We start from the raw sequence: 17,943 nt of genomic DNA on the forward strand, positions 1-17,943 counted from the left end.
AAATAACTCAGAGGGTGATGAACAGAAACTTTCTTATGGAAAATTTATGTTTATATTTTAGAAGCGATGGAAAGAGATGGAAAGTCCATGTTTGACCTGTTTGGGTTTTGCATTTTGCACATAGATTTATGGTGCCTTTCTATCCTACAGAAAAAGATATAAAACTTAGGTCTCACCAACGAGGTATTAACATACATGGAAAAACCTCACAAAAACCTTATATTATAGCAGAACCTTATATTACACCATAATTTCTTTTCAGTATTCAATTATGCAGCATGAACTGATCAGTACATTATTGCAAGACAAGGCAAAAGTATTGTGAGGGAATGCAAAATAAAAAACAACTGCCATGTCCCCCAGGGGGGTCCACAGAAATCAGTTTTCACTTTGACACTGAAGATTTTTTGTCTTCTGGTCAAAAAAACTCTTCTAATTTTTTTTTCCCATCACTGATTTTTAGAAAGGCAATAAAAGTGTTAAAAATTCAACAGGGTGAATACTTTTTGTCCATAAATTAAGTTCAAAATTGTTTGTGATTTTAATAAGCTTAGCCTGAAGTCATTAAATTTATGACACAAGTCTCAAGCAGTCATGAGTCACATGACTCGACTCCACACCTCACTGAATACCGATAAAACTTTTTATCTAATTCATGAGACTCAAGAGATAAAACATGCAACAAGCAGGAAGGAGATGAAGAACAAATCTGATTGTTACTTCATTTAGTATAATCATTACCACACACACCATGTGGATAAAGTGAATACCTCCTCCATCCTGTAAGAGCCAACCACATACAGATACTTTCCAGGTCTCCCAACCAGTCTGTGGACAAAAAAAGCATCAATCAGACACTTTAGGATGAAGAGGGAATCCAGTCTGGTGTTGATGCATGTTTAAGTTGGAATAAACCACCAGGTAGAGATTGTAGCCAAAACAAGGAAGCAGGAGAGGGCGCTGTTTTACCTTCCTCTGAAGAAAGCCAGGTAGACGATGGGTGTGAAGGCGTTGACAAACTTCAAGATGAATGTTTTGAAAATGAGGCGCTCCTCAAAACTCTTGTCTGTCTTTGGAACCTCTGGAAAAAAGGATCATATTGGACTGGATAACAACAAATCCAGCTGGAATTTAGAATGTTTTACAGTGATATCATTTTTTTAATAAAAAAAAAATGATGTTTTTCTATTTTCAAGTTATTCAATGCCATTTCTGGCATTCTACTATGATTTTCTTAGACAGAACAAACAGAACTTCAGATAAGTTGACAATGTCTCAACTTGTTGACCAAGCTTTGAATGAGCAGTGATCATCTGTCCAGAGAACAAGTCACATATTTCCATATTTAGTTAAACTTAGTTAAACCTTATCTGACACTAAAGTTTAACTAATGGCCTGTGGATTTTGTCCAAGAATCAGAAATAAAAAAAAAACAAAACACAGAATATAGAGAGCAAACATAACATACTATATTTAATGGATGGAGTCATGTTTCCAGTTTGCTCCCAGTAAACCATAATGGTTCCTGAAGACTGCTCACCCAGAGTGGTGAGCCAGCGGGCAATGGAAGCGTAAATCTCATCCAGGATGATGATGACAATAAGGTTGATAATGGCGGCGGTGGTTTTCACGGTGGCTCGGATGTTGGAGCGTGCAGCAGGGTAGTTGCTTAAGTGCAGCGCAGTCTTGATGCTGATCCGATACAGGATGACCCCAAATGCGATCACAAAGGTTACGAAAATCTGAAAAGAAGGAGGGAGACAAACCAATGACACCCAGGAACATCGGAGATGACAGATTCAGATATCTAGGGTAACCAGATATCTGACAGTGTAATACAATTTTAACATGCAAGACTCTTAAAACTGAGCCTTACAACACAATAGAACCTCATAGGTTATTTTTGTGCATCACTCATATAAAATATTTTCAGTTCTATGGAAAAAAATCCTGAATGACTTCTGAAAAATTCACAATACTTGTTTTACTCTCATAGACACCATGTATAATAATTAATTGGTTGAGACTCTGTTAATGGAGTTCTATTCAGACCCCAGGCGCAGTTTCATATCTCCAACTTTACACTGATCAGCTGTAACAGAACATGCAGTTCAACCCCAAAGCTCTGATCCACCTAAAGAATGGAGTTTCATATGAATAACTAAATGAATTCATGTGAATTGACTGCAATGCTAGAGTGATTAATAAGAATAGCATAAAAAGTTTGCAACAAACATTGTCTAAATTAAATTTATATAAAAACAAAACTATTTTTAGATACTGCCTTCAGAAACTTTTATATTTTCATGGCTCTAATTTTCTAATAGAAGAAAACATTCTTAGTTGAATAAAAATAATTTTTAAATGAATCTTCTAGGAGTGCAAATAATTGTGGGTTCAACTATAAATGATCACAGAGTGTACTTATGTGTCGTTCTCATTGGAAGACACTAAAATTGGGTTGAGCCAAATCATGAAACAGTTTATTCCATTTCTGCTTAATATTTAAACGGTGTACATATCCCTGAAATGTTAGGACTTCCATGTTTTGCTGAAAACCCATCTGAATGATTAGTTTTCTGGTTTGCCTTGAAGCAGTGCATGAATGTGGAAGACTGAGTCTCACCATGAAGCCCATCATGACCACGGTGGTCAGGTAAGCTGGCATTCTGTCTGTACACGTTAGCTTCACTTTCTCGTCCTACAACACACAAAAGCAAACAGACATGCATGAACAAGAGAACATAAAGTATGAATACATAAACTGTCTTCATTGTGGGTTGGACCTGTGTGTTTGTCATGTTTTCTGTTCTCAGCAGCTCCTTACAGAATGGCCCAACGGTTGCACACATCAGGCAACATAAATGTGTGCGTTTATGTTGCCTGATAACAACATAAAAGTTATCAGAGCTCCTGCTCCACTGCAGGAGCTCTGATAACTTGCAGCTGGAGCAGAGCTCCAGCTGCAGTGGAGCGGAACTAATACCACCCCGAGTCATCACGTCACATCCAAGCCCACAGAACGAGGTCAGGGTGCTGGGGCCACTGTGTGTGTTCATTTAGGGAAGGAAGATGTAACCTTGGCAAAGAGCTAAGGGCTGCTAACCAACAGCCTCAGCTCTCAGCCTATCATGTGTTAACATGAGTCTTTTTACTTGCTGCATCACTGCCTGCTAAAGAATAAGCTGCTGCTAAACATTATTACATGTGTCTGAGCTGCTAGAGATTAACTGGTCTTGATTGTGCTGTTTATTGTGATCAGAGGAATATATCATGAGGAAAACTGGGTAATTCCCATTGATTTCTGCAGCTAAAAGAGGCCTCATGCTTTAGATGGATTTTTTCTGATTGAACCAAAAAGTCAACAATATAATAATCAAAAAATGAAGTCAAAGTTCAAATATACTTTATTAATCCCAGAGGGAAATAAATGGTCCTTCAAAAAGATTGCAGTGCTGATGGCTATGCAAAGGAAGGATCTCCTGTAGCAGTCCGTATTACAGGTAATTTGAAGAAGCCTCTGACTTAAGATACTTTGCAGTTGTATGACAGTCCATAATTTTCTCGATTCAATATCAGTACGTTAAATTTCCTATTTTCAAGGAGTTGCCGTTGTTCCCATTGGTCATCAGGTACGCTTATGGACAAAGACCACTAAAGTGATTTTCCAGAGGGGATCCGCTTCATCAGACTCCTCCAAAGTCTGACCTCAGTCCTACCTTTGGGGCTCCTTGGTCTTGTCTCATGATCTTTTCTGCGACCCGCAGCTCATACTCAGCTCTGTTGTGGTCCTGCAAGAGACAGCAGTTAACCTGTTACATTTAATCAGATTGAAATTTACTGAGCAAGTGTAAGATAAATGTCCTCGAAGGACTGTCAATTGGAAAAAAGGAATGTTAAAAAGCATGTGAGCTTTGGAAATGAGCATCATAAGCAATGTGTGTTTGAGGCTTTGCTAGTAAAAGAGAACAGTGCAGCATCAGGCACGAAGAGCAGCACATCCACAATAAAGCTGCAGCTTCAGCTACCTGATGGGAACAAAATGTATAAAAGTTGCACACTGCAGTTTTAATGCAGCATTATTGATCTGAGATTTGATCTGTGTTTTTCACTGTTAGCATCAACGTCCGTGGATGATAACTGTGTTCCAGCAGCCGAGAGGATGGAAGTAAAACTCAACTCTGCTTAAGTTGGATGTTTGCCTGGTCTTCTGATTACTGCAAATTTTTGTTTTTGTTGTTTAAAGGTGGAAGCAGATGTTGGACATTCTTCTTACCACATAACATGGGTAACAACTTCAATTTTAGGTATTTGGTCTGATAAAATAAAATCATTAACCTTGTTGTCAATAAATGTTATGGGCTTGGTCATAATTAGCGGCACCCACAACAAACCTGGAAAGGGAAGCGGAATAACCAGACTATGGAGAAGTTTGTGAAATTCCTCATTAGGATCCAACATGTGGTTTTATGTGAGCCAGCAGAACTTTACTCATCATGATTTCCTTTGGATGTTTACAATAACCTGCAGAAATCCAACACAAATACCTAAAAACGTTACAGTTAGCTGGTTCCTTAGAAGTTAAAGATACCTTTCTGGTCATTTGAGTGCTAATAAGAAATTGTTGATCTAAAAACCAAAGTGATGGAAAAAGGCACAAAGAAGAGCAAGAGTCTGCACAGAGTCATCACAGCAAGAGGCCCAGCTGCAGCGTGAGCCTCAGAGGAAAAGTCAAGAGCCACAGCTGAAACTCCACAGGGCTAGAAACAGGGGCCAGCCGAGGCAGACGGTGAGGCTCCAGAGCAACTGCTTACAAAGAGTCACAGATTAAAAGGAAATAAAGGGAATCAGATCCAAACCTTATAGTGCTCCTGTGAATCACAACACACACACGCGCACACATACACAGAAACACAAGTCAGAGTCTGCAGATGTTCTAAAGTTCAGAATATGCAGCGTTGATGACACAATCTGAGCCAGAACATTACAGAACATTTACAGAAGAGAGATATTTTCACCTGTCAGAATTCAAATATCTTGTTATTGCTTTGAAAAAAATCTACATAAATATCTTGCAGGTTTTCAGAAGGTTTTCTGCAGGTTTTCATGTTGAGGGTCAGTTTGACTCTTCATGTCTAGAGAAATCTACTGCTGGGCATTCTGTCATCTTAGCGTTTCTACTGACATCAAATCATTCATTCTAATATTAGGATTTATTTAAAACTTTATGAGAACAAAATAAAAAAAAATGTTTCATGTACTTATAAGCATGAATATATTGAAACATTTCCATTCTGTCCTCTTGTCTCATGTCCTTCCAGTTTGCCAGTTCGTGTCTCAGTTGTTGTTATCACAATCAGAATGAAGGCTAATAGGTTAAAGAACCATGAGAATGAAATTAAAGCTATTTATCAAACAGAAAAATTGATGAGTGGTTTTTATGGAATTATTTCATAAGTTAATATCAAACTTTATTCATTTTTTTCTATAAAATGTGACAATCTTTGGTTTAGTTGAATAAAAATTCTTTGACAGACTTAGAGTGATATCTTTCAATTCTATTTTCCATATGAAAGGTGCATGTTTTCAGCCAATTGTATGAATTTCCCTCATCGCGTAGGACAGGTTAGCAATTTCCCCGGGTAATCTCACCTCCTCTTCCATTCCATAATCCGTCAAGTCCCAGACGTAGTTGAGCCGCATCTGGCGCCTCTTCCAGTGCTCCATGAAGAGAACAGCTGCAGAGGTGAGCAGCAACACAACCTAGTCACTACACACTTCTTTCCAGCTGAACAGCAGCACATTATCAGCATTCTGAACATAAGTAACATAAATTGGAGTTTTTCCAACAAGTATATCAACCACATGTGAATGACATGTGACTGTCATGATAAACACAGACTGTGTAAATGAAATTAAATGAAACTTCATTTTGAACACGATTGTAGTATAAAATCATACACAAGAACAAGCAATGCAAAAGACATATTTTTGTACCACAGTAATCTTAACATGCTTGGAAACGAGTAGGAAGAAGTTAGAAACTTATGAACTCCTAGCCCTTAAACTCACATAATATTTTCAGATGGACCCTCATTCATCAACCCAATTAAAAAGCAAAAATAAACAGGTTAATTAATTTTCCATTTTATGTGGGTTTACCTATGTCTAAATATATACATCCATACCCACACCCTCAAACCCACATATATGTGTGAATTAACTCTCACACATATTTCTACATCTTGTGAAAATGACCTCTTTATATTTTCTTTTAAATTGTATTGAATTTTGACTTTGTTTTAACTCCTCATTTCACTTGTTCCATAATTTCCCCCCTTGAATTGAAGTACAAAAGCTCTTTCTTGTTTATCTTTCTTTCTTTGTCTTCCAACTAAAGCTGATTTTCAAGGTGAGTGAACTGACACTAAAGAAGAGCTCACTGGTGGGCCATCCAGATGTCATTTGTTAAAGTTCATTTTCACCCGATCGGACTGAGAATCTATATGCATGTTTCAGATGTCTGACCCGAAGAACAAAAAAACAAAACAAAACACATATTTCTCACAATTGCAATTTTCCAGCAAACTAAACTGAGGTTCATCACCATGTCCAGCTGGAGCTCCAGTTCTGTTCTGATTTATTCGCATATTTTCTGCAGTTTAAGTGTAAAGATCAGACGCAGGTTTTTTTTTTTATATAGCTCCATTATTAATCTGGAGCGAGAGGCCAGCTCCAGATTGCTGCAGTGCTGAGACTCTGTCAGACTCCAGCTTCATGTGAACACAACAGTTCTGCAGTCTGAAGCCCTGCTGCTGCCAACAGATGGCTGGGAGATTTGGCAGGACATCAGAGGAGGGCAGTCTGTGTGTTGGCCTTATGGATTTGTTTAGGAAATTTCTCTTAATCAGGATTCACGTTGCAGCTAAAGGTCTTCTCTAATCTTACCTTGAATGGTAGAAAAAACAAATATTTTTTTCATAACATGCCTGCGGATGCAGATGAGTTATAGTCTGCACCATTTATCTGTGAACTTACCCCAAAGAGCCATGAAGATGGAGAAGAACACTGTTGCTGGATTGTCAAACAGGTGGCTGGCTCTTGCTGTGCCACACGCCGTCTCCAGCTTCCAGTAGCTGCAGGCACTGTCACACAGCGGACACATGGTGATGTTGTTCCTGGGATCACAGATCTCCATGCTGACAGACAGATGGAGAATCTGGATTACTGAATGGTCATCAGAAGGGTTTGCTTCATTAACGCTGAGGAGGCGGTGGTGAGGGAGGAGAGGTTTTGTTAATGCTTTACACTTCATAGACTCAGTTAGATCGGAGACCAAAGTTGTAACATTTGTTAAATTTCCAGCTGCTGTGGTTCATGTTGCTCTGAGCAACCTGCTCCCCCCTCGCCTGCAGGGGCGCTTCACCAAGAACCACTGAAGGAAACCACATGAACACCTCAGAAGAAGACATTGGGCGCAACTTCCTCACAAAATGTAGAGTGGCATCAGATTTTAGTGGTTGGAGGAGTTCTCTTTTGTCTTTGGTTAAAGATCAGGAGTCATTTCTCCTGCTAGTGCTGGACTGATGTGTTCATTTTGGTTGTATTTACCCAGAATGCCGTGCTCTGTAGTTCACTTCTACATTTGACCCACATCACAGCTCACTTCCACTGAGCTGAGAAGTGAAGTGAAGTTGTAGCCCAGATTTAACCAGTTTATTCTGCCTCAGAGTTCATCAACACATTCTCACCTCCCCAAATGAACTGGTTGTTCTAAAAAACATATTGGAGTTTGATTAACGCAAACTAAAGCAGTCTGGTGTGAATGAAACCTAAAAATCAAACTGCTGTTTCTTCCCACATAAACTTTTAATGATTATTTACAGCAGGCGTGGTCCTCTGCTTAAGGGAGGATAAAAAGATTTCATGTTTGCATGAAACCAGTCTCTCTAAGTAGAAACCAGAGTAGCAAACCAGTTTAGCATTAAGAGCCAAATTAAGCTTATCATCACTGAAAAGAGTAATTTCAAGACTAGCTTTATTCCACAGTACAGTATAAAGAAATTGTTTTCTTCCTAGTCCCTAAGGTTTTTATTTTGAAGTGTCTTTAGGTGTGGCCTGTACTCTGAATCAACTCTTTCATATGTCAGTAAGAACAGAACAATGTTTAAGTGTAGTAAGAAGTTATTCATGCAAAAAACTTATGAACTCCCTCTGCCAGGCTGGCCGAGGTGGGAGTGTCTCAAGCGGGACAGTTTTAAAACATGTAGGACAATTTTCTTGTGTGTCTCAGATTTGGATGTATTTGTCCATTTTAAAAGCTTCCTGGTTACATCCCTGCTCAGCATTCTTAAGAAGGCACTTAATTTAAATATCAATATTCAAACATTAATACCTTTAAATATTTTGAATATGATGCACTAAATTAAAACTCACTCAAAGTTCAAACACAATGGGTCTGACACATTTATTATAACGATAATAAATATAGTCAATAATTTAAACTCATCGTTTAAATTAATGACAATAAAAGAGTCATTGTTTCTTTCTGATTTTTCTCACTTTTGTCCTGTCTTTTTTTACGTGATAAATTGCTCCATATCTGAAATCCATGAACTTGCCACTCATGTGTCACTGTGATGCGCACGGCATTGATGGTACCATGTGATCAGAAGCGGTCTCTGTGCTACCTCGACAGATTTTCCTGCCATATGGGTAGCACAGATAGTTAAAACACCGGTATGTTATGCACATTATGTTGCTTTTGGTTGTGTTGCCTTCAAAGACTATGGGAAATTTCAGTATTACCACAGAATCCCATTTTTAAGCACCATTTTTTTTAAAAGAGTAAGAGCCAACAGTAAACATAGGAACACAGAGCTGCCCAGGAGTTGTGACACAGCAGGCCTGAGAAAAACGATTGCATGTTATTTGAGCACACCCTCCCAGCCCTGCAGGAGCTCCGTCACTGTGGGTGTTTTTTGAAACCTTAATTCTCTCATTAAGGCCACTTCACAGAATTGCCCAACATTAGCCAACATGATATGGCCATGCATATTAGCAAGTGACTGTGTGGCAACAAACCACATATTTTTTTCTAAGCTCATTGCATGCTGAGACGGACTCTACTCTGCAAGATGTTTTCATTGAGTCAGCTCTCTTTGCATAGCCACACCTTAACATGTGGGACCAACACACTGCTTGAGGCTGGAAATCACTTATGACTAATGAACTAAGACCAACGATATGGAAAAGTTGCATTCTGGAAGTTTTTAATCACCTTTGGTTGAAGGAATGGATTATATGAATGAAGAACAAACAATGAAAGTTGACAAAAAGCAAGATCAGCAAAGTGTTTTTAACATTAATACGACATTTTATGCGTGTGCTATGTACCTAGGTATGTTATCATCAACTGTGGCGCAGCCGTAAAGGAACACAATGACTCCAACGATGGCAGCTGGGATGAGCATCTGGGTATAAACTCCTAACCAGGCGAAATAGAGGCCAACTTTTTCTCCAAAGTACTTCCTGTTGGAAGAAACATGAATGCTTAAAGACCATCCTGTCATCATGGCTCTTCTTCAGCTCCATAAATAAATGGAGACTACTATCAGATCTGGTCCTGACTCTCATCACAGGAACATGATCCAGTACTTAATGGGTTTCTTCAGAAGGTTCTGACCTGATCAGCCCAATAGGCTGATACTTGTAGAAAACACTGTAGCTGGCCCATTCCTCGAACAATAACTGTGAAGAGAAGTCAGAGTCAGTGATTACTGTCAGGTTTCTACAGATGTGAAGAGTCGAGCAGACCAAATAAAGAACTGGATGGCAAACAAGCACAATGATTATTTCTTGAACATATTTGTTAGTGAAGACAATAAAACCAGACAGACTAATCCAAACATGTCCATTCAAATGGATGTGCGTTTGCTCTCATATAGTCTTTCTGATCTTGGTCTACATCGGTAGGATTTAGAAAATGCTTCTTTAAAACAATGTCTGTATGAATTTTACAGACATTTTATTTCTAAACTGTATTACTAACCACCTCATTGTGCTCTGATGGAAGCTTCCTGCAGTAAAACATCCAAACACAAGAATCCTGCTGAACTCCATCCTGTCCTCATGCTGAACAGACGAGAGCAGCTGGCAGCGGCAACGCTCTGTGCGGATGTTCTGATCCCACTACTGGTAGGCGAATATCACAAATCACTCGGAGAGGCCAGTGGAACACTTTCACACATACTGTAATTACACACTCCATCTACAGGCAATGCTGAAAGCAACAAATGAAGTCGTTTATGAGCAAGCAGCAGCCCAGTGAAGAGCCTCGATGGCAGGATGAGCGCGACACCAGCTAACAAGAACTCTGTACTCTCCTGTTCCCATTCTCCATCTGAAGGTCCATGAGAGAATGAAGCTGACTAGAACTGCTTTTCTGAGCCTCCAGAACATAAGGGGGCTTATAAAGCTGTTGCCTTAGTGACTCACATCCCACAATATAATTATGGATGTAGAGAGGAAGCAAGGATGGATGTGACTTCAAAAGCATGAACTCTGATTTCCAACTGCATGCTTCTATAAGCCATCCTGGCAGGAGAGGCTGGCTGATCCAATATGAAGTGACAAGCACTTAGACGATGAGCGATAAAGAGCAAAATGCCCAACTTGGTGATACTCCATGAGAGGTATGTTGGTTCTGCTCTGAAATCCCAGGTGTGACTGACCCTAAACTGAACTTTTACCTCCTACAAAAACCTCTGACATAGTTTATGTGGACCAACTCATAAAGGCTGCTGTTAGCAGGGTTTCCATGGCAGAATGGCATCAGTATGGTTACAGCGGGAAGTTAAACTAACAGAGTTGCTCCACTTACCTTCCTGTCATTAGGCTCTGCAGTAACCCCCTCAATGTCTCCCTGTAAGACAAATGGAGTGTGTGTTTACTATCCCTCATCATGAGAAATACAAGACAAGATTAGATGGATTTTATTGTTCCAAAGGAAATTTGTCTTCAATGCAGACAAAAACCTTAATAATCATATTACATTAACTTAAAACCACTTCTGTAATAGCTCCACAACTCTAGAAATAAATAATAGAAACTTAAAGAAACAGCAGTACAGGATAAAATCTTAAACATCATTACCTACAGTCATAAGGAGGCAATGATGTTAAAGACCTGCACAAATGACAAGAAACTTTTAAGGTTTAAGTTTTTCTTTGTCTGATCTACAGTATCTTATTCCAGAAATGAAGTCAAGAACACTGAACAGACTTTTTCTGAGTTCGATAAAATGAAGACTCTTTGTTTGTTTAGATTCCAGGAGTTATTGAGCACCGCAGGACAAGTCTGCACATGTCTTCACATGGTTTGAAAGAGTCAACTTTGAAAGAATTGGGATGCAGGAACCTGTGTGTGTGTGTGTGTGTGTGTGTGTGTGTGTGTGTGTGTGTGTGTGTGTGTGTGTGTGTGTGTGTGTGTGTGTGTGTGTGTGTGTGTGGGTGTGTTATATCTGCTACAGTCATGGCCAAAAGTTTTGAGAATGATTCAAATGTTAATATTTATAAAGTCTACTGCTTCAGTTTTTATAATGGCAATTTGCATACACTCCAGGATGTTATAAAGAGTGATCAGCGTAACAGCAATTAATTCCAGAGTCAATATTTGCCTAGAAAATGAACTTTATCCCCCAAAACACATTTCAACTACATTGCAGCCCTGCCTTAAAAGGACCAGCAAACATTGTTTCAGTGATTGCTCCATTAACACAGGTATAGGTGGTGATGAGGTCAGGGCTGGAGATCAATCTATCATGATTAAGTAAGAAGGACACCACTGGACACTTTGAAAAGATGCTGGTGCTTGGCATCATTGTTTCTCTTCTGTGAACCATGGTTATCTCTAAAGAAACACATGCAGTCATCATTCCACAGCACAAAAATGGCCTAACAGGAAAGAGAATCGCAGCTAGAAAGATTGCAGCTCAGTAAACAATCTATCATATCATCAAGAACTTCAAGGAGAGAGATTCCATTGTTGCCAAAAAGGCTCCAGGGCGCCCAAGAAAGACCAGCAAGCGCCAGGACCGTCTCTTAAAAGTGTTTCAGCTGCGGGATCGGGCTGTCAGCAGTGCAGAGCTTGCTCAGGAATGGCAGCAGGCAGGTATGAGTGCATCTGCACCCACTGTGAGGCGGAGACTCTTGGAGCAAGGCCTGGTCTCAAGGAGGGCAGCATAGAAGCCACTTCTCTCCAGGAAAAACATCAGGGACAGACTGATATTCTGCATAAAGGTACAGGGAGTGGACTGCTGAAAAGTCATTTTCTCTGATGAATCCTCTTTCTGATTGTTTGGGACATCTGGAAAACGGCTTGTTCGGAGAAGACGAGGTGAGCGCTACCACCAGTCTTGTCTCATGCCAACTGTAAAGCATCCTGAAACCATTCGTGTGTGGGGTTGCTTCTCAGCCAAGGGAGTCGGCTCTCTTACAGTCTTACCTAAAAACACAGCCATGAATAAAGAATGGTACCAGAATGTCCTCCGAGATCAACTTCTCCCAACCATCCAAGAGCAGTTTGGTGATGAACAATGCCTTTTCCATCATGATGGAGCACCTTGCCATAAAGCAAAGGTGATATCTAACTAGCTCAGGGAACAAAACATAGAGATTTTGGGTCCATGGCCTGGAAACTCCCCTGATCTTATCCCATTGAAAACTTGTGGTCAATCATCAAAAGACGGGTGGACAAACGAAAACCTAGGAATTCTGACAAAATGCAAGCATTGATTGTGCAAGAATGGACTTCTATCAGTCAGGATTTGATCCAGAAATTGAAGAATTGCAGAGGTCCTGAAGAAGAAGGGTCAACACTGCAAATATTGACTTGCTGCATTACCTCATTCAAACTGTCAATAAAAACTTTTGTTACTCATAATATGATTGCAATTGTATTTCTGTATGTGATGACAACATCTGACATACACACATGAAAACCAGAGGGCAGCACATCATGTGAAAATATAACATTTGTGTCATTCTCAATACTTTTGGCCATGACTGTATATCTAGGTGAGCTTTGAGTCACAGTAGCTGTGAAGAGGAAACTATCATCCAATATTTTGATTGCATCAGATTTTGCAGATCAACATATTTCTTAGCTCACTTTAATATTATCACATGGATTTGTTCCAAGTGTGCCATGGACTGGGTCGCTGCTTTGTGTCATATCAAAATGTTGGACTTATTCAAACAAACAATAGTAAAAATGATAAAATGATCTTTCTTCCGGAATTATTTTTGCTGTGGCTGTCCTGACAGATGGCTGGAGGCCTGCAGGAGGGAGGAGGTCCTCCAACATGAAAGGAGAAAGATGAATTTGATACTCACATCATGTAGTGGATAAGCAGATGTGTAGACACCGTTGGCTAGCAGACTAGTAATCCCTATAAGGAGAAATAATCACCAGGATTAAAATGAGACACTCTCAGAGCAGCACCACCCAGAGAATGAGCAGAGAGAAAAGCCTTCAACAGCCTGATCAGGGTGGCATACCATATAGAGGCATAAAACTTAAAGTTGTTTCTTTTTATAATAATAGTAAGGAAAAGTTACAAAAAATATATGAGAAATGAGGTGGAATTTCTGTTGATTCTACTCTAAACCACAAGTCATGTTTAATGATTCGGATTTCTGACAGGCTGTCAGCTGTCCTAATGTCATCCTGCCTCAGCTAACAGAGTAATGTCAGTAATGTTAATCCAAATCAGTTTTTGCTTTGAAACCTAACATCAATGCACTTTAATTTACTGCAGAAAAATATAAGCATATAATGTTAAGAAACAAAATATGTTTTGTCTTGATGATGAAAAACACTGTAGAAGAGTTCTGCTAAATCCATTAACCTAACCGGGCTTGAAATTGCTGACAGCTTGTGTTACTAATGATAACCTTTAAGAAGAGTGCAACCATTATCCCTTTATATTAAAAGGACAATTACTGATAAGTACATTTTAAGTGAAAGAAAGTTTTTTGGGGTCATCTAAACTTTGATGTGAACGGTTGAGATGAGGGGAAGAGTTTTCAGGACATTGATGGATGTGCAACCAGCACAGTGATTATCTCCTTCTGGAAGAATGAAATGAAGACTTTGAGGCGATGGCCTTGTGACACAAGGACAGCGAAGAAGATGCTTCTGGTTAAAGAAAAATATCACGAACAGACTGGAATTTTGCAGAAAAATATGAACAGGGTACTGGAGCTGTTATTTTCACTGATGAATTCTCCTTGCAATTGTTTGGAAAACTTTTTTTTTTTTCCAGATCCATAGGTGCACACATAGAAGCCCCCTCCTATAACCCAAATGGGGAGCAGGGTCTTAACCTTACATGTCTGCCGAGGAGAGAAAGAGCATCACGACCCATCAACCAAGAGTAACTTTTTTCCAACAATACTAGTGATGATCTTTGTGTTGTACAGCACAATTCAACTCCAGATCAAAAGTCAAAACTGACAAAACAAACAAACAATTTTAAACATCATAGAGAACCAGTGGCTGTTTGTCAAAAGTACAGAAAGAGACAGAGGTCAACAAACTGACAGACACTGAGATAAGATGGGTTCAGGTTGGGTCTACATTGGCCACATTCAGTAAAGTTTCTCAAATAAGTGTCAACTCTGAAGATATTGACTCTTCAGATAAATTAGGTGTGTTTGATAAAAACATTTGCAGTGTATGAAATGTTTTAATATCTCTTCTTTTGGCCATTAAAACATATAAACAAGCTTATTTGACTGTATCAAAGGGGAAAAAACAACTACATATGTATTTGATTTTGTGCCTGTGAAGTGCCAACACTTTAGTGACCAAGTTAAGTCATGTTAAGTCCACATGTTAAAATCTTTTTATCTTAATACTAAGTAAAAAGGACATTTTTTTTTAGAAATTGCAAGATATTTTGGTGTTTTTGAAGTGTAATGCTTGTTGTTTATGCTCATCATATGAACCTGGAGAAAGTTTCATATTAAGTTGTGTGCTGCCTTTACCCAAGGAGTAGTTGGGTCTGGTCCATCGTATCCTCTTCAGTACTTCATAGACCTGGGAACCCAAGAACAGACATCATTAAAACATGAAAACTAAGCATGTTTGAAAATGTATACTACAGCATGATTGGAGGGAATGTTTATTTGCTTATTAGATAGCAAAATGAAAATAATACAAAGGGAAAATGAAAGCAGACAGACTGAGGTTCAGAGCAGCAGTAAAAACAATTCCACTGAGTCTAATTCATGTGCTCTTGCAGCAAAGGAGTGCTGGGAGAGAGCACCTCCATCCAATACTGACTTCAATCACATTATCTAGTCATTAGTGAAGCCCTAGGCAGTTCTGTGGAGGTGTGTATATTGGTATGTGCGTGTGTGTGTGTGTAAAGGAAGAGAGTCAATGTGGAGGCGCAGAACCAGCATAGAACAAAATACAGAGATCACTCCTCTGCCTGAAACCAAAACGTTCAACTGAGACAAAAGCACACTGAGCTAGAGGAAGCATGTTCATATGCTTATGAGCGATGGTTTACAGTTATTATTTTAAGCAGATTGTTGTCTAGTGATCCTCTCCAACATTGACCTTACTGAAATACTCACAATGGAGCTTCTCGTCTTGCTGTCAAAGAACTTGTCTCTGTCAGAGAGGTCAAAACTGGGGAAAAAGAAGAAAATCAGGCAGTTTTATTTAAAGATGTGAGAACGGGAAAAAAATTCATAGACCAGTGAAGAGTTAAGATGTAAAACTGTAAAAGAAAGAGATGCCATAGTTAGAAAGGAGGCTGAGATGCATTATAAAACAAATATTATTAATCTAATCATCATGATGTGCATCAGTAGTATGCTTCATTTCTAATTTCAACACACAACCAGGACAAAAAAGAGAAAAATCGTGTTTCTATATGAAACATATGTTCATAAGATATAAAAACTGAAAAAGGGCAACAGTTAGTGATTGTTCTGGAATTACATTTGGTATAATCCATCAGGAACTGATGACCTCTGCAGGTGTTTTATGTCCCAAATCCTTAGAGGAGCATCCCATTTCTCATGATTTAACCACACTCTGAATCCATGTTTATGTTGGCGTTCATGTGTGCGTGTGTGTGTGTGTGTGTGTGTGTGTGTGTGTGTGTGTGTGTGTGTGTGTGTGTGTGTGTGGGAGTGTGCATGCTCTTACTGACAAAAATTGCTCCATTTTACTGGATAAATACTTAATCCAGTTGAGCTATACACTAGCAAGAACATGAATGTCAAGTGCAGGATGTAGCGTAAAGATGAACGCTGTATGGAACCGGTGCTGTCTATACAGCACCGGTAATGGTTCAGACGCCATCACCTGACTGCATGTCAGGCCTCAAACTGTTACACTGAACTGGGATCATGTGCAACAGACTAACATAAATCATTGCTTAGTTATAATGTACAGAATAACAGAGTTCAGGTGGGAGAACCTGACAACTATAGCTGCATATTCCACCAGGCATTCATGACCAAATGGTAGGAAGAAAGTCTGAAGAGATCTTGCTTGCAGTTAGCATCAAGCCAAGTAGAAGAACAGCACACAAGAGAAAAGTGAGAGCAGCATGAATGAAGATACTCTGTGACCGGAAACTAACTACACACTTCAACTTATCAGATGGAAATCCATTAAAATCCAGTAGAGGATTCGAATGGACACATAGAGTATGAACATTATTCCAAATGCACTCAAATGCCAGATAAATGTTGCTCTGAGACATGCTTTAATGTTTGGAAGATTGTTTTAGAGATGGAGTCACTCCAAAAAATAAAATTTGAAAAAAAAAAAAAAAAAAACAGAACAAAAAAAAAAGCTGGATTGGATGTTTTCTGTTGAGTGTTCACACAAAACTGAACTATAACCAAAAATACAACAAACAAGGAAAGTTGATAGATCAACAAGAAGTTCTTGTAAATTGTCAGACATCATCTGATGACTGACAATTTAAAGTTTAAGTTCAGGTTCTGACAGGCTGTCGTAACTGAACCTAGAAAATCTCTATTCATTCTTGATTGGGGACACTATCTGAACACTTTTGGACTCTTTTGGACTCGTTGGACTTTGGATCAGGTACGGCCTGATCCAAAGTCCAATCTAGGAGAAGAAAACCAAAAATACAAAAATAAAAAGAGTGATTGCTTTGAAAACCTGACTAAACAAGCTTTTGTGATCAGGCTTAATCTCTGGGATCTACCCCAGACCGTTTTCAGAACAGATGAGATGTGGAAACTGTGGAGGGAGATCTTCTAGCTGTTAGTCAGAGCATAAATTTAGCTACTTGCTGCCCACTCGCTCCTCCATACATTCCAGCAGGCTGAGAGGAAGACATGTTCTGATCCAAACACTGGATGTGAAAACTGGCTGACTGGTTGGGACCAAAGGGAGTGTCCATGAAGTCATGCGTCTCAAAGTTCAGAATCTATCCCATATCTGCTTAGACTGCCACGTTAAAATCTCAGTCACTGTTCAGAGGATGTAGATGACCTCAATGAGTCAGACTTGTGTTTGTTTGCGTGCAGTAAGCTGAGGGACGGGGGCGGGGGGCTTTCACATTACCAAGACTGAATCACTCTGCAGCGTTCCTGGCATCCTCAGCCTGCAGGCTGGCTGGCATTTCTTTCCATCACATTGTTAATGATTTTACCACATTGTGTTTAATAATTAAATATATTTGCTTATTCCAATCTCCTAGTTGTAATATTAGCCGATTCCTACATCATGTTTCTCGAAGGTATCCTGTCTGTCAGGAAAACCTGCACAGTTAGGTTCTCCTGCTGGTTGCATGAACTGCAGTTCAGGGTCAATCTCCAGCTTTCATTCTGCTTTGCAGCTTGGAACTGCAAGGCAACAACTTCTATTAGGCTCACAATTCAA

At 39.3% G+C, this 17,943-nt stretch overlaps 1 protein-coding gene across 3 annotated transcripts in view; it reads right to left on the bottom strand.

Moving 5' to 3' along the window:
* ano1a (anoctamin 1, calcium activated chloride channel a) overlaps window positions 1-17,943 on the bottom strand; it is a 58,572-nt gene that overhangs the window by 13,531 nt on the left and 27,098 nt on the right. For 2 of the 3 annotated variants that reach the window (XM_055022429.1, XM_055022427.1), the window contains exons 6-19: window positions 15,648-15,702; window positions 15,051-15,102; window positions 13,395-13,450; window positions 10,883-10,924; window positions 9,686-9,750; window positions 9,397-9,531; window positions 7,039-7,199; window positions 5,653-5,738; window positions 4,860-4,871; window positions 3,720-3,791; window positions 2,627-2,701; window positions 1,541-1,742; window positions 970-1,081; window positions 771-828 (exon numbers count right to left, since the gene is read on the bottom strand). In XM_055022429.1, coding sequence (XP_054878404.1) covers window positions 771-828; window positions 970-1,081; window positions 1,541-1,742; window positions 2,627-2,701; window positions 3,720-3,791; window positions 4,860-4,871; window positions 5,653-5,738; window positions 7,039-7,199; window positions 9,397-9,531; window positions 9,686-9,750; window positions 10,883-10,924; window positions 13,395-13,450; window positions 15,051-15,102; window positions 15,648-15,702 — 1,183 coding nt within the window. The remainder of the gene's footprint in view (window positions 1-770; window positions 829-969; window positions 1,082-1,540; window positions 1,743-2,626; window positions 2,702-3,719; window positions 3,792-4,859; window positions 4,872-5,652; window positions 5,739-7,038; window positions 7,200-9,396; window positions 9,532-9,685; window positions 9,751-10,882; window positions 10,925-13,394; window positions 13,451-15,050; window positions 15,103-15,647; window positions 15,703-17,943) is intronic. The other variant, XM_055022428.1, reaches the window with a different exon arrangement.

This window comes from Poeciliopsis prolifica, unplaced genomic scaffold (genome assembly GCF_027474105.1).
Source record: "Poeciliopsis prolifica strain line A6 unplaced genomic scaffold, Auburn_PproV2 SCAFFOLD086, whole genome shotgun sequence".
In the NCBI taxonomy this organism is placed as follows: Eukaryota; Metazoa; Chordata; class Actinopteri; order Cyprinodontiformes; family Poeciliidae; genus Poeciliopsis; species Poeciliopsis prolifica.